Source organism: Argiope bruennichi, chromosome 1, assembly GCF_947563725.1.
Source record: "Argiope bruennichi chromosome 1, qqArgBrue1.1, whole genome shotgun sequence".
Taxonomy (NCBI): Eukaryota; Metazoa; Arthropoda; class Arachnida; order Araneae; family Araneidae; genus Argiope; species Argiope bruennichi.
Window position 1 is genome coordinate 75,483,858 of NC_079151.1, and position 18,583 is coordinate 75,502,440.

General features: G+C 26.3%; 1 protein-coding gene across 3 annotated transcripts in view; it reads right to left on the bottom strand.

Moving 5' to 3' along the window:
• LOC129978058 (FMR1-interacting protein NUFIP1-like) overlaps positions 1 to 15,950 on the bottom strand; it is a 29,507-nt gene extending 13,557 nt beyond the window's left edge. For 2 of the 3 annotated variants that reach the window (XM_056090607.1, XM_056090606.1), the window contains exons 1-3: positions 14,941 to 15,950; positions 1,841 to 1,945; positions 37 to 99 (exon numbers count right to left, since the gene is read on the bottom strand). In XM_056090607.1, coding sequence (XP_055946582.1) covers positions 37 to 99; positions 1,841 to 1,945; positions 14,941 to 15,936 — 1,164 coding nt within the window. In that variant the 5' untranslated portion in view covers positions 15,937 to 15,950. Of the gene's footprint in view, positions 1 to 36; positions 100 to 1,840; positions 1,946 to 3,916; positions 4,219 to 14,940 lie in introns of those variants that run through there. The other variant, XM_056090608.1, reaches the window with a different exon arrangement.
• Between the last annotated feature and the right edge of the window lie 2,633 nt (positions 15,951 to 18,583).

Below are 18,583 nucleotides of genomic sequence, written 5' to 3' on the forward strand. Positions count from 1 at the left end.
TATGTAAAAATTACAAGAAAAGCAAATGAAAATTACCATTTTCTTATGAAGAGCAACAATCTTAGGATGGGCTTCAAAATCACAGTTTCCAGCATTGCACTAAAAATATTCAAATGAATACAAGTGTTTTAAAGAAATGGAACTTCTGCATCAAAAAATTGTTCCATATATCATTGATATTCATCCATACAACAATTAAAAACATATTAAAACAAGTTCAATAGTCAAATATTTTAAAGAACATCTACATTTTCAAATTCAGAAAGAATAATCACATATTAGCTGCCTGTGGTGACCAGTTTGTTGGCCTAGATTTTTGAATTTTAAGGCTGCTAAATAATTAATATGGACTGCAATTAAACAAAAACAAATAAAAAAAATTAAACATTATTTAATATAACTGTAAAATATAGATTCAATCGAATCAATTTACTGCAAATTAAAGAGAACATATTACAAGATAAAAGAAAAGGCAAATATCCCATACCCCATTAAAAGATTGATAAAAACATGTTTTGATGGATGAATCAGAATTTGGACATAGCGTTTATAAACATTGTAACAAATAGTGTACCAATATGAATAAAAAATTTCAGAGTAAAAATTTGTGCAAAATGAAATTAATATCATTAAAAAAGAATTTTTTAAGTTTTAAGATAATATATTTTTTGCAAGATAATTGTTTTTAAGATATAAACATTAATATAGGCAAGTTATAACAATTACATATCTATCAATGATTAAACCTATATTTGACTTGCAGTTTGGACTTTATATATATATATATAGCTTTTGATATCTTCTTTTATCTGACTGTGAACTTTTCAGCAACACTGTGAACCTCCAGTGCATTTCTAACAATATTTTGCAGTTCCATTAATTAGCTAAATAAAGTGTTAGATTCAATGTAGTTGTAAAATCATTCAATGGAGCAGCTGGAAATTGGCATGATGGCTTGTTTACATTTGACTGTTACCATTCAACAATAAGTAATAATCGCAATCTCACAATTTCTTTGTCACACACATAAGCGTTTCATATATAGAAAGTGTGCTGAGAAATTTCCTCTTAAAACTTATAGCTAACAATAAATTTACTTTATAATGAATATTTTCTGCAAAAATAACAAATTTATCAATGTGTTTTATAAAAAATAAATATTAATTTTATAGAAGGATGAAGTGCATATGTAAAATTATGTTTCTTAGATGCTAATAAAATATAAATAAACTGTTGCATGATTGTTACTAAATTGCTTGAGATATTTACAATGCAAATGTTCACTTTTAATACAAAATGGAAGAATTTATACAAGAAAGCAGAAATTTTCAAAACATTTTAAATAAATACGATGTAATAATGAGATTTTCATATTTCATACGAATATCACATAAGAAAATGTATTTTTTGCTTGAAAAAATTGATAATATTTGTATACTCTTATGAGAAATATAATTTGATAAGAATATTTTGAGAAAGAAGATTATTGAGATTTTAATGAACAGATTACAGTAACTAAAAATAAAAACAGATTACAGTAAAAAATTGTTTTTCATTTGATTGCATATTTAAGAATATTTAACAAAAGCTGCTGAGTTAAACTGATCAGAGAATAAAATTTTTTTAAAATATTTTAATATTCTCTGCACATAAAAGGTCCGAATATTTTAAGACCCAGTAAATTTATAAAATTATGCCTTACTTAATTTTTTTAAAATCAGAACTATTAATGAATTTAATTTCAAAATACTTCCCTAGTGTTATACATTTATAGTTGTAGTCAAGGGAAAAAATGTAAAATGCAAATAAAATATTTTTTGTGAAAAACATTTATATTTACTTTTATATGCTCTGAAAGATGCAACTTGAGTTCTTGTTCAGCTGCAAAGGCTCTGTCACAAGTATCACAGGCATAGGGCTTATTTGGACCATTATCCTCTTTAACCTATAAAAAAATTTTTAAATTTTCATGAAACCTATTCAAAAATATTATAAACAACCAATGCTTTTTCAAGGAAAGTTTGCTTTATTATAATAATAATTTTCCAAATACATTTTAAATCAAACAATTAAAATTGACAATCACTAAAAATAATTAATCAAATCTCATTTTTTCCCTGCAAGCATAAAAATATCTCCTTATAGCCTGAAAAAATAAAGTTAGCAAATTGGATAAATAGAGATAGAACTTTTTTCCCTCTAAAAATTCTGCAATTATTTTTATTATTTATAACTACTTTTCCACTTTCTTTTATTCCTTTCACCCCAACAGAATGCAACAGGAAATTTCTAAAAGATAAAAAGAATCTGTGAAGATATGTTTGAGGATTTTTTAAAACCTCTTTTTAATTATGTTTCAGATTAAAAAATTTTTTAAATCATTACAAGACAGGAAAATGAGAGGGTATTTCGATTTTAGCCTTTAGATTATGATTATATAAAACATGGAGATAACATCTTAAATACATGGAATCCGAGACGAAAGCAAGTTTTCTCTCATTTTAAGACTAATAATTTATCGAGATTTGATAGTATAATACAGCTATTAAGTTTACCAGAGTTAATAATTAATCCATTACATCTACAAAAGATTATAGAAATTTATTTTAAATTTAGTCTCTAGTAAACTTTTGATAAGCAGGCAAATTGATAGCATAATTATATCCACAGCTAATGTGTGGAAGAGAAAGTAACAAACTTTATGATTTTTTATTAATAGAATAAATTTTAAGCCTTTGCTTAAAATTTTATATGCTAAAAAATTGGCTTCAATAAAGATTATGTCATTAAATCATGCACAATAACAATAAAAGGGTCTTCTCAGTTTTCAAAAAAATGAGGACAAAAATTGAGTGGTCACATTGCATCATTCAACTGTTAATAAAACAATATAGAAACTTTTTTTTTTTTTGCATAGTTTGTAGTTCAAATGCATTAAATTAGAGAGGAATTATGTTGATTTCAAATGTTAAATGATTGAATTACTTTATAAAGTTGAAATAAGACTCTTGCTTGGTAGATAAATACTTTTTCAGGTGTTAATGCTCTGGTTTGACAAAAGAATATAATAAAAACATCACATTCCATTTTTTAAAGACAAGAACTCATTATTTAAGAAATGTAATAAACAAACGATATTCTTTTGGTGATATTTGGCACAAGTTGGCCGATACTGGCGGAAACTCTGTCCCACAATCTTCCAGTTTTACTGCTGCTTTTTGTATTGCATCGAAATAGAATAGAACTCCAGCAGTGATTTCAATGAATTTTTGGTAGTTTATGAAATTACTAAAAATAAATCTAAAACAGCAGAATTCAATTCTCTTTATTAATTAGGACCAGATCCGATCTGGATAAATGAAAATTTGGATAACTGATAAAAACAAAAAGATTTTTCCCGGAAAGCAAAAATATTGAATACACAGACAAAATTGCATCTAATAATGATTGCAGAAATAATGTTGCTCACAATTTGTACTATTGTATTTGTAATTTCTTACTATTGCATTAAAATAACACAGGATGATAGCTTTTATCGCTTAAAATCCCAATTCATAATTTCAAAAAAGAAAATATTAAAACAACAATGTTTGAATATATCATTCAACGCCAATTGTTTCGCAACCTTTACTCATTTTTACAATAGAAGAATTAGTTATCGGATTTCTTTTCTCCCCCTCCCGTCAACGAAATAATTTCGATAAATGGGTTAGAAAAATTGTTTTCCAATTCTATATAAACTATTAAAGCGAAGTTTTCAAGAATTGTATGCTAGTAAAATGAATAGATGGATCTCGGATATAAAATAAACTAAAAAAAATATCAAAATATTTTATGCTTGTTATATTCGTCTATTTGTATTATTAAAAAAAAATCCATGCGAGAATAACGTATATAAACAGGTTGAACTTCATACCTTTTCGTAACTCATTTGAAATTTGACACCAAACTCCCCAAATTTCTTGCCAAAAAAATATAAAACAATCGAGCTGGATAACTGATATTTAAATACTCAATATCGCAGCCTTAACCTATTGTATAATTCTGAAAATGCTAAGCAACAAATTTAAAATGTTCATACTAGGAAGGCATGTGCTTTAATTTATAATAAAATATATACGATATGTTTACTAAAATAATTATCTTTACTATAACAAAAACATTTATTATTCTACGACTCTGAACGTACACTGAAACACAAAAATCGACATAGTTAACAATACCCCAAAAAGAGCAAACAGTAGGATTCGCAATATCAATTACAACGAATGCCAGATATATAAACATTCATCATTATAAAATCATTACACCCGATATGCCTTAAATGCGCCAAGCTAATTTCATTTTGGAATTCAGAGCGCATTTATTTTGCAGGTGGGAAAACGTTTGATTATTGTGAACTCGCATATTAGATGGCATACGAAATAACATTTACCATGGAACTATGATAGATTTCATTAACTCTAAACCTGCCATGATCGATTATAGAATTTTGATTAGGAAGTTAGAACATGTTATCCGTTTTCCAGTCTTATTTCAATATTTTTTTATACTAAATACGTAAAATTTCATTTTGTTGTTGTTGTTTTATCAGTTTACTTTGTCAACATTATCATTCATTTTAACTAACCTTATAAGATTATCGGATCAGAAATTAGATCATTTACAGGTCATTCATTACAGATCAGATCATTTTACAGGCAAATTACATAAATGTCTGTGAACATGATAACTCAAATTCGAACCTCTAGTTCGAAACATTATATCATAAAAATCTGAAAAAATAAAATTTTGATCACAAAATTGGCAGTTACAGTATGAATACATATTTATTAATTCTCTATAATCATTTAATCTTATGATGAGTGTCAAGTATCATTCTAGACGGTTTATAATTTTGACATTTCTAGATTAAAATCATCATAAAATTACAAATACTCATTAATTTAATAGAAGGGGGGGGGGGAAACACCAAATATAATTTTATTTTTCAGGTCATGAAGAACTAAAATGAGTCCTTATTTATATTCACGTGGATAAATAATTATGCATTGAATTCCGAATAATAATTCTTTTCTGAGTGCAGTCTAAATTTTCAATATTAAGTCGATTTTTTTAGAATGAACAGAAAATAATATAAAAGGAAATTAACACTCATTTTTCGATAATCGATGTTTGTGAAGCTTTAAAGCTTTCAACTACATATAAAAAGAACAAAAAGCGAAACATTAGACATAAGTTTCTCACAAACGAATAATATTAATCTGTTTCCTTTTACTAAATAACGAATCTAGTATCAGACATTCAGTTTAAAAACGCAACACAATTCAATACTTTTTCCAACAGTAATTTATACACAAATTACTTAAAAAAAAAAAAAAAAAAAAACTCGCTTTTCTGGAATGAATATTAAACACAACTTATTAGAAGCCAATTAAATTGATATTGAAACAACAGGCCCACTGCCATGACTCACGCCATATATTCGGACCATCTGTCTTATTAGATGATTCCTCCTTTGCTCTCTTAATTATAGAAGAAAAGGAGTCAGTTATAGACGATTCGGTATTATTATAAAATGTCAAACAAGTGAGTCACACGGCAGTCAATGTGTCAATGCTTTATGAAATTGTACCATTTAGATTAATCTAAATATATTGACTCAGAAAAGAAAACATGTCTAAAATACAAATTCAATTTTGGGATCTCTATTGCTAAACGGCCAAATCGCCAATGATCACATGTTAGATTCATGCCAAAGAAATAAAATTACTGTTTGCTATGTCATGCAAGACATTCGCCCGAAGTCTACAATTTTATACGGGGGAGGTTAGGACGTGACATCTTTATTAGAGAGTATGCGAAACTGTGAGAAGACTACTCCCGCTTGTTATTACATTTTATTAAACTTCTTAAAAAATTATTTGAAAAAAAAAAAAAACAATTCTTATTTGTGTTTCATAGTTTTCTACGAGATCGGATTTTAAGTTCATAACAAAATTCAAGAAATCTTATATTATATATATACATTAAAAACAATTTTTTATGGGTCACCGAATATATTTTTATATTTTTGCGGGAAAAAATTATCTGCGCAAAGCAAAATTCGAAGTTTTCAATATGAGATCATGATATTTCTAATACGAGGTACCTTTATATAATATGCTCAGGATTGATAATAAGACAAGCTGGCTTTATATGAAATGCTCCGGATTAGGGATTGCAATACCGGTATTCACAAGTTTAAATACCGTTTTTTCGGTATTTACTAGAAATTTCTAAAATTGTCTCCACTATATGTTCAGGGATCGCCAACATAGCAAAATAGTATGCGTTTTTTTTTTTTTTTTTTAATGTCGTCTCCCTAAAAAGCGTAATTACAAGATTGTGAATACAAAGTTGATCGTACAATCAGGAGAAGTAATAAAATATTGTTTCACAACGCATTGTAAAACCCTCCGAGCTTTTGATCATGCGGATGGGTTTAATTCAACAAAATAAGGGCGAGAGGAAAGATGAAAGGAGGAGATGTTTACATTTAGCAATGAAGACTCGCGGTTTTAAGAAATGTAAACAAGACAGATACAGAATGAAAAAGGTATTAATGAACAGTAAAATATTTCAGAGCAATTTTTATTTAATATAAGGGACATAAACATTAAATTATGAAAAATAAATGAAAAATTTATGTTCTAAAAATTTGGTAATTACTTTTTTACAAAATAATAATGATCTTCTTCATATTAAAATGTTTCGTTTTTATGTTATTAAATTTTTTCAGGAATATTTTAATTCCCCGTTTTCTGTTTCTTAACACATTGGAACAGTTTACTCCTAATGATGGAACGATTTTTGAAACTGAGAAATCCAAAAAGCAGTAATCGACTTAAACCTGCAAATAAATTTTTCAGATACTGAATTCGACTTGATACTCAGAACTGTATCAGAGGAATTATATGGCAGAGATTCTAATTTATTAACAGCTAATGCAACAATAAATTTCATGATGCAGTCACTGAAAGAACAGCACACATCACTATCTGAAGAATTATATATTACATAGAAAAATCGCATAAAGATATTTTTTAATGAATTAAATTCAGAGAAAAAAAATTGAACGAAAATAAAATTGGAATCATTGATAAATTTTAAAGTGGAGCAAAAATGGTTTTTGTGTGATAATATTCATCAGAATTATTGAAGACAATGAAAATTTTCAATTCATTTTTGACTGAAAAATCTAATTAAAAATTTTAAAATATTTTTTAGGGAGTGCCTACTACTCTAAAAATACCAAAGGTACCAAATGCGGTAATTCTAGGCCAAATGGCATTATACATACTATCGCAATTTACAGATAGTAAGTAGGGCATCAATAAACATTACAATGTTAAAATAAAATAAATGTCCATAAAAAACTTTTTTCGATTTCACCTGGCCTTAGCATCTACAAAGCTTCATCTGCTGTCTTGTAGCATAAGCCAGTAAAAACACTCTTCAACTTCGTGTGCTTTACTTTGTTACCTTTGCTGAACTACCGTTATTCTTTCACACGGACAGGCAATGATCTATTTGACAGCCATCCAAAATTTTATTCTAGTAGCTAATAATATGTGGGTAATAATGGTAACCATTAACTTAATTACTTAATTATTTTAAATATTATGGAAACTATTCTCTTTGAAGAATTAAGGTTCTGAAAATGAGGAGTTTCACGTACACTGTTTAATTAGAAAAATTAGGAATAGAGAACATCTGAAAGTTATCTATAAATATAAATTTAACAACAAATTCTGCACCACAATACATTAGAAAAAAGATAATTCGAATTTGTCTTTATTACTTTGCATTTTTATTAATACGTTAAAATATCATTTAAAATTCGAATTTATTTAGGTGAATCTGAATTTTTTTTAAAGTAATCCCTGAAATATTTTGTAAATTAAATAGGTTAAAAGAGTCCGTTTTATTTTACATTTCAATACATTTAATAAAATACTAATAATTCCCATTTTTTTAGAACTTTAAAGAATTAATATGTTAATATAAAAAAAAAAAAAAACAAAAAAAAATCTTGATTACACTAGTTATTTTGAAGTTTTATTGTACAAATATTGTATTCTAAGAATTGTACATTACATTTTTTATAAATTACTTATTAATTACATTTATTTTAAATATTTTAATGATAATTTTATATATAAAAATACTACTGTTTATTTCATATTATTTATTAAAAGTTAATCTTTATTTAATTTAGACTCTTTCTTACAATTCGAATTTTTGGATAAATAGAAATTTTTATTTTGATCTCATTAAAATAGAATTAACCCAAGTTTTACATTACAACATTCAATGCATGTATATTTAAAGCATTTTTTTTTTCTTTACTTAGAATGACCTTTTCCAACCTGCATGTTGAATATGCTAATTTGTTTCTGCATCCTTAGGAAATATCCATAGTAACATAAGTTTATCTGCTATCTATAAATGAAATAATTATCTCCAATAGTGAATTTAAAACAGCAATTTTCAATTCCTCCTCTCAGTTTACTTTAAAATAAGATAAATAATTTTGAATCTAAATTATTTTAATAATAATAATTTTTTTCCCTTCTTTTTTTCATTTTGGAAAATCATAATTCAACCTTTACAAATCATAATTCACTTTTTCTACAAAATTTTATAAGTTTAGAAAAAAAAATTATAAACATTTATGTAATAAATATGGCAAAGAAATATAAAATTTAAAATATATTCAACTGTAAATGATTTCTGCCTGAATATCATAGTAATGATATATAGCAAAGTCACATTCAAAATGATTGCCAACTGCATCTAAATTAAGATGTTAAAATACCAATAATCAATGAAAAATTAAAGATTGTATGATAATAAAACACGTAAGTTTAAGCTATTGGTATCTGCATGATTTTTTTTGTAAAATCATATGCATATTAATTCAGCAGAGTTCAGCATTAAATATAATTTGCTCAAATACAACAAAAATTATTTACTCACATTTTTAAATTTGACGCCATTAATAAAAGCAGCATATATATATGAGATTGAATAAAATCTCACAGCCAAATAAAATACTCTAGACTTAAAAAAAAAAAAACCTAAAAGAGGAAGCACAAATTGAAAAAGGTTCCCAGAATAGGATACTCACTGATTAAACAGAGAATAATAAATAAATAGTAGCAGAAAATTTTTTAGAGGGTGTTTGTAAAATTAGAAGTAGAATTTTTCTACTTCTACAAGATAATTTCCAAAATTCAGTCCAGACATTAAATATAAAAGAAGAGAGAGTTTCTAGTACTTAAAACAAATACATCTAACAAAGCTATATTTAGAGACTTGACATTGATATTGTTAGTAGTATACAATATCCTGATAGAGTCCTACATTTTTAAGAATCATCAGAATAAAATCAAAAACTATGAGCAATAAAGGAAAATTATGAACTCAAAAGTGGATAGCATAATTATGTTTATATGTATATAAGGAAATGTAAGGAAATATATTTCTGTGTATATGTATATTTTAATGAAATTAAAACTTTTTCAAACACAATATTACAGAAGTTACAGATATTTTAAATTAAATTCTTTTAAAACATTTCAATTACTTTTATTTACATTAGGATAAAATCTGTAACTATTTATCAAGGTATGAAGATATATCTTACACCATTCTGTGCATTTGAATATTCTTTGATTATATTTAAAAGTTTAATAATATAATATACTAATGATTCTATTAATTATTTATACAGGATGCGTAGTGGGAAACTGCTGCAAAAATTAAGTACTTTTAAGCACCTTAGCCAAAAAAATAAAGCACCTTTGTACATGTACGCAGATGTAAACCTGCATATTTTCTAGGCACCTGATATTTTCATTTTTATAATAATGCATAGCTTTAATTGAAAATATTTTTCAAAATCAATTTCAAATTAAAAAATTTTTAATTTTAATATTTATATCTGTATTTGTGCAATATTTGCATAACTTCCTGTATTGTAAAACAACTGATGTCTTTTTGGTTTTTGACAAAAACAAAAAAAAAAGATTATAAAACTGAAGAACTAACTATACCAAAAAATGAACCCAACTTTTATAAGATTAACAATAAAAATCTGTGATTTTTTCCCCCAATGTTTCCTAAAATTAACAAACTACCAGCTTATTTAGACGGATATGTCATTTCTGAAAACATTGAAGTAGAAGCATAGCTTGATCAAACAGTTTGCATTTGATTTTTATATATGTAACAACAATGTGGTTTGACATAGCTAGGGTGGAAAAAATGTAAATTTTCTCCTATACTAACTTGCTATATTTAGAAATTTTAGTTGCAGTCTTATAAAGATAAGAACTAAGCATTCACGAATGGCTACGGTCTAAAACTGGCAAAATCAACTTGAAATTGAAGATAGTACAATGCCAAGATATAAATGAATTTCTTAAACCATTTTTATAATAGAAAAAAAAAATAATAGCATTCAGAAATGATCAGACTATAAAAAAAATGTCTCATCGCTTCTTACTTTTGAAATTTAGTAAAGTCCTTTTTTCAAAGACCTTTTTGTTGTTTTTGCACTCTGAAAATTTAATAAAAAAATTGCTTTTTAACTCATTTATATATAAAAAAAAATCTTACTTTAGCTTAAAAAAAATTGCAGATAAATTTGATTATATATTTTGCGAAGAAATGAAAATGTTTTAACAACTTCTAGTTTCTATAAATAACGGAAACAAATTCGTGATGTTAAAAAAGAATAGTTCTTTAGTTAGAAGAAAAATAAAAATGTTAGTTGAAATAATTTTTAAAAGTATTTTTCGAAGAAAGCACCAGACAATATATCGCATTGCTTCAAATTTAACAAAACTCATCAAATAAAGAAACTTATTCAATGAACTGCTTTAAATTATTTTAAGTTTAAATAAAAGCAAAGAAAACATTTTTTTTTTTCATTCATCATGATTTTAATAGCAGTAAAATAACATGACATGACGATTTGAAGAGGCAATTATATCATTTTGAATTTAATCATAATAAAAATTATTATTATAAATTATGTCCATAAGCTAATTTTTCAAAAAATTAATGAAATTAAAGAGGAAAAAAATGCATTCATTCAAACAATGTTAGAGAGACTTTACTGAGAACAAAATTTCTATAAGACTTATAAAAAGAAAAGAAAGAGAAAAAAAATGATAATCATTAAAGAATGATAGAATCCAGACATTGAAAAATAATTTTTGAATATAAAATTGATCATCGAACAACTTGAAGATTATAATTAAGTTTAAATGAAAGCAAAGAAGGCATCTTTTTCTTTTATCACGATTTCAACAACGGTAATATAACGTGCCTCAATGAATGAAAGAAGCAATGGTATTATTTTGAATTTCATTATAATAAAAGTTATGTCCAAAACTAGTTTTTCAAAAATAACTGAAATTGGAGAAGAAAAAAAAAATGAATTCATTCAAACAAAATTATCATAATAGAAAAGTTTTTAAAATGAAGTAAAAATAATTGTTCTGAGATAAGGTTTGATGTTACGGTGATAAAGCATTAAAAATTCTGTTTTTATTTTTTCAATTAAACTTCTAAAATTTTAAAATATTCGTTCTTAGTGGGTCTCTCTAATACCCAAGAATAACTTTCTAAATTTCATGTTTTGAACTTCAGTTGTTTATGTTGCACATTGCTCTCTCTCAAACGGATCAAACCTTTACACTTAAAGGGAGATTTTGTTGGGGGGGGGGGGGGGGGAATAAGAATTATAAAAAGTAAAAAAAGTTATAAAATTATAGTAACTCAAATCTAAATAATAATTTTTTTTATTTCATTTATTTATTAATTTTTATTCCATTACAAATTTTAAGCACCAGAACTGGCAGTTTTTACCCCCTGATAAGAACTAAAATTTGGCAAGATTAGTTCAACAAATAATAATTTTTGGACTAATGGATGGGGTCATTTAAAAAAGTACACCATGAAGGAAATTACAATCATTAAAAACCTATGGTTTCAAGTTAAAATCTCATCATACTAGTCTTCACACGATCCACTAACATAACTAAATACCGCAATTAATTAATTTCAGTATAGTACATTAAAATCAACCTAATAAGTCGTTCAAAGGATTGTTCTAAAACAATGTATAAAAGAGAATGATGATCGAATGTATAATTATTAAAAAAGCTTCACTGCAATTTTTTACACGGTAGCTTTTCTCATGTTTGATACATTTCTTTGGCGCACCAAACTTATCATGCTGCATTTTTGTTTTCCGTTGATCGGACCAATCTGTGTATTCTTTTTTAACAACACATAAAAGGTTAAACATACACTTACAAGACATAACTTAAATAAACCCTTCAACATCTCAAACATTAAAAATTTTTTTAGTATTTGAAAAATTTAAAAATGTTTTTCGAGCTGCAATAAGTATGTCACAGTACATATTTCGTACTGTCCCTTAAGTATAATTATTCCAGTATTCCAATGCTCAATGCTGGAAAAAAAGTCCCACGAGTGTTATCTTAATATGTGTTCGCACACCTGAATTTATTTCACCCTGGAATCCTTGTCTCAATTCTTCCTTTTTCTTGAAATTTTTTTCCCTTTACGACTATACTTTCAAATTATGGTATTCAACGTGTGAAGAAACAAAATTAATAAAATGACGTCCTTGCACTTCTTGCGAAAATTAAGCACTTTTTAAGGATTTTTCCCAATGCCACACACTCTGTTATACTACTTTAAATTATTTTCCTTGCTATGAAATGTAAATTCCTTTGCTACAAAATGCAAAATGAATTTTTTTTTTTAATTTCATATCCTAGTGAAAATGAAATAAAAAATAATAAATGTTAATTGGGGAAAATATTTACTAATTTCAAACACATTATAGATATGTTCAGTTGTTATATTTGTTCAAATATAAAGCAACTAAAAATATTGAGGTTATCCAAGAGCTTGCTCCAATAGGAGAACTAATAGTCATTGTCCCATTTTTTTCTTTATATGCAATGTATGATTTTATTAAGATGCCAATATCAATTAATTATATAAATTTTCTTTCATATAATTAAGACACTTTTAAATGTGCTTATGAGCTACAATAAAATTGACTTTTTGATTAAATTAATTTCTTCAGCAATAAGTAGCAGTGACTGAATGATTATGAAACCCTCAGGAGTAGTCCTTGTGAAGGTTTCTCCTACACTCTCTAATAAAGGTACTATCCCAGAGAATGCCTTGTATGGCACTGATGTACAATATATTATGAAATATTAATATAATATGAAATATACATGAATTTAGTATTTTTACAAAATCTATCATGTTATCCTTAGTGAGTTTTAAGGAAATAAGTACCTAGCATGCGGTTAATAGTATCCAAAAATCGATTTTGTGTTTGAGATGCCTTTTTAACAATCGACTCAAACAAAAAATCTGACACAAAACTATACTTGTCGTCACAAAAATTCCACAGTAAATTTGATGTATTTAAGTCACTTCACTTTTGAATTATAAAATTTACATGTTTCGAAACCACATATCAACAGATGTTTAATCCCATGCATTTTTATGAATGCTGCTGGTCATTTATTGCAATCTTATTTGATATTCATTTTTGTATGAGTTATTGAATGAAGTAGACAAAGATAAGGGGGAGGGAGGATCTTTACTTTCATTTACACAATTTTCTATTGCCAAAATTACAACTACTAGTTATTTAATATTTTTGAAATGTAACAATTTTATATCTGGGTTAAAATTAAATATTTTAAGCTTCTTGTGAATAAAGCAAATTGATATTTTTGACAGCAGAGCGAATTTCTGCGCTGACAAGTCACCACTAGCAATTAGATAGAAGTACATCATTGGGTTACGCTGGGGAAAAAAAGAAGAAAAAAAAATGGCAAAATGTCCTGAGGCTTTAGAATCACTAAGTAGTTACCTATTTAATATTGACCCTGTGTAACATGGAAAAAAAATTAAGTTGATGATGCTATAAAGAAATTAATCTTAAAAATATATAATTAATGAGTTTGCGGTTAGTAATAAAAATGCATAAAACTATAAAAAATTTAGGAACCTCAACACAAGAAATTTCTTTTTCAGTTTAATAGTATATTTTGTATTCCATTATTTGACATATCCATTTATGTTTGGTAACATATATGCTCTGCTAATATATATATATACAATCTTAGATTTGTTCAGTAATTTTTAGTTTTTGACTTCATTCAAAAATAAATTTAGCTTGCAAATCCTTAGTATATATACTCTTTTTCGTAAACAATAGGCACAAAAAAGAAAACTAAAAAAAAAAAAAAACTTATGCAATCAAAACATGTGTAAATTAAATATACCTATACTTCAAATATAACAGATGATTATAATTTTTTTTTTCTTTTTGCACCTTTTTCAAATAATTGGTATAGCATCCGAATGAATGTGTATATTTGAATTCTCTCACAATATCTCATCAAAATCCAATAAATAGTTGAAGAAGAATATTTGAAAAATCTTTAAAAGTTTAATTTAATTTTGGTAAGGTAAATAAATAAGAAGCTTGTTCTGTGCATTAATTTAAATTCTCAGGCGCTAAGCTTATAACCTTGAACCTTTACCAATCAAAACAAACAACTAAATAAATATAAGAATATATGTGCAAAATGATTTAACTGAACTTTTTAAAATTGCACTTTAGATTATCAAGATTAAAGTGATTTATATTACCTAGAAACTAGATTTTAAGAAATTTATGTATAAAAGTTAGGAAACAAGTGTGTTGTAATCAAACAAATCAACAAGAATTTAAAAACATTATTTCACAGGGAAGCTTACCATTATAGCATGGGATGAATCATAATAAAACAAATCAAATATAATATTTAAAAAATGATTTACCTTGAAATTGTTATTCTTTCGTCCTTGAAATTTGTTATTATGGAAATTTTTGAATGAATTTCCAAAATGTTGGAAAGATGTACTATTTTGATTATTCTTCATCCCCGAAAAATTACCAGATTTCCAGTTGGATTGATGCTGCTTTCCATGATGATTAGAAAATTTAAAATTACTATTTGAATTTACTTTCCAGGAAGAACTTTCTTTCGAATTATATCCAGAAGTTTGAGGTTGACTCTGCACATGGCTTGCGCCATTTCCATAATTATTAAAAGAAATTTCTGCAAATGATGTAGGAGGTTTCATCCATGGATTAATATCAGAAGCTTTTGGTTTAGAGCCATTAAATTTTGAAGAAATATTCCCATTCTGTGAAACTTCAGAGGTGGATGAGTTCCTTGATCGGTCAGACCACCGATTATTTCTGTTCGATGACTGAAATTTTGGACAGTTTTGCACAGCATTTCCAGAAAAGTTACTAATATTTGATGGTGGAGGAGACCATGGATTAAAACGCTGTGCCTGTGGCCGATTATCATTGTTTGGATTCTGATTATGATTAAGAGTATTTCCAGGCTGAGAGAAGGTTCCAGGATACATGGCATGTCCATTACTGGCTGAAAATCCTGCATTCCCAAAATTTTGCATATTATTAGGATAAATGTTAACAGATTGCCCTTGATTTGGAGGAAGATTTTGAAAAATCTTAAAATCAGGAACATTTGTACCAGATGAATTCACAAATGGTTGAATAGGTCTCACAGCCATATTGGAAGAGAAAAACGCAGGAGATGCACTTGTGTTGATCGTTGATGGAAACACATGTTGCGAGGCTAATAAATTAGGCGGAGGCACAGATAAAAATGATAAAGGATTCTGTGACATGTTTACAGTTGGTGATTGTGGTACTCCTACGTTCACATTAAAGTTTGAAGTGGCAATATTTCCATTTGGAGGTAAGGACACATGCCCTGAACCACATGCAAAATTGAACATTTTCTTGCCTAAGAATTCTTTCATTCACTTCATTTCTGTTAACTATAAACTGCTTAAAAGAAAAATAGGCTTTACTACTAATGTTTCTAATTAAATAAACATTTTCCTCTTCTTAATAATCTTATCGAAAAGAAAAAGGACACGATTTGAATTTCTTTATATATAAATGGCCTAATATAGAAATATAAACAATACACTTTGCCGAAGATTCAAAAATTTATAAGTCAAACTAATATAGAATACCCTTGATCAACAAACAAATGAAAATGCTAGAAATGCACAACTATAAACTTTATGGGGCGTGTTTAATGAAAATGGCTGATAAAGTTTTAAAAAACATTATATGGGTTCAAGGAACTTCCCAGAAATACCGCAAACATTTAAGCGGGGGTAGGCATGATTTCATTATTGTCATACTAGAGCTCTTTATTTTACTCTAGGAAAATCTCTAATAATTGCAACATTTCAGCTGAAATGTGGAAACACCGTTTTTCATCTTCAGATAAAAACGGTGTTTCCACAATGGTCTTTATATGTACTAAAAGCAGTACATATAAAATTCAAATATTTAAACCATCTGAATATTTAAACAGACTGAAAGTAATAATACAAAAGTCACATCTATTGACTGATGCTTTTTTTGAACTACAAAAACATTTAGAATTTAATTTCATTTGCAGAAAAACTAATTACTCATTTACAAAACACTGATGAGTACCATTCTTGCTTATTCTGCAGAAATATGGGCAATGACTGAAAAATATAAAGAGCCCTCTTATATATATTTGAAAGAAGAATTTTAAGAAGTATATTCGAGGGATTAAATCTAATAATTATCAGAGAAAAAAAATGAAATCCAGAAACTTACAAACTATTTAATGGGCTAGATATTATTAATTTTATAGAAATATAAAGGATTAAAACAATCAAAGAAATTGCAATCAAAACATTAAAAATTATTAATAATTATTTTCATTTTTTGGAGGGCTAAACCATTTGGTATCCGAAAAAGAAGTAGGCCATCGAAGCAAATTGCAATCGTAGTATTAAAAGTTATTATTATTATTATTATTTTATTTTTATTTATTTATTTTCTAAACCATTTGATATACAAAAAAGAAGTAGACCAGTGCTCAGGTGGACTGACTTGAAAATTATTTAGATGACAAATTAAAAAACCTTAGCTAAGAACAGGGCGACATGGAATGGTATTTTGAAGAAAGCCAGGGCCCATCCAGGCTTGTCGCGCTAGTGAAAAAGAATACTTTTAAAATACTAGCTATGTCTTAATTTATATAAAAAGAGAAAAATATAAACTTCAAAAAGTATCAGATCCAGCGTATTTTATAAAATGCTAAAAAATAAAAAGAAAAAAGAAAAGAAAAATGCTAAAGTAATAAAATAATATCAAATTGAAATTTTTACCAAAAAAAAAAGCTTTTCGGCAAAAAGATTTAGCTGAATTATTTATCACTTTAGATAGGTGATTCTACAGACAATTAGATCGACCATATGTAAAACTGTCTACATAAAAAAAATTAATACTTTTGAGTAAAAAACAGTAAATATTGAAAATCTGAGCGCAATTGAAATCTGAAAATAATTTCGAATAAAATTGCCATCACTATCAATTTTTTGAATAAAATAAATACCATTGAATATACTGTATATTTATGTGCATTTTTATTTAATTTTTATTCCAGAATAATTTATAACAAAAATATTATCAATATCAATTTTATTTACGAAACGAAAAGCATAACGTCTTTACTCAGATCATAATAATGCATAAAATAAAAGCAAAATTCAGTATGGTTTAAGATATTGTGTAATTTTTTATAGGTTTTAAAATGAAATTTTTTTTCAAATTACTTCACAAAACGTAATTTCAAAATAATGATCACACAAAAATTAAAATATCTTATTAAAATATTATAAAGGAATAAATATATTTCATTTTTTAAAAAAATTGGACATAAATATAGTTGCTTTCACTCAAACAAAATTACCATAATATAAAAATTTTTTACTTCAAAGTTATGCATTAGTTGTAAAGGAATATGTACAATCATTTAAAGATTAAATATATTTTAAACTACTTTGAAAGAGATTGAAATTTCTCAAATGTAAACTTGCATATCTATAAGCTGATATTCCGTTTGTTAAATCAATTTTATTTTAAATGTAACGAAGTACATTTAAATCCAATCGACAAAATATATATTTCAATATAGTGCATGATTCCAGCATAGTTTTAAATTTTAGATCTGAATATTAATTTTTTAAATATACATATAACAAACTTATAAAGATAAACAAACATTTTAAAGATTTACCTGAACAAACGTGCTATATGAATTGAAAATCTGTGCTAGAAACATGTTACTTCGCTTTTAATTCATATTTTTCCTTTTTAAACAAATACAAGTATATTTATAAGCTAAATAAAGATATAAATTCAAGCATTTTGAAATAATATTAGCTTAGAGTAATGACAGCAAAAGCATTTACGAAGTTTTAAAAATTTCTTTTCTTTACGAATTTTATGTATTATTTAAAGAAAAACTAAGAATTTTGATCATAATATATTCTTTGAAACAATTATTTATTATTAGCGTCTTCGCCACCAGCTGGTACGTCGTTAATA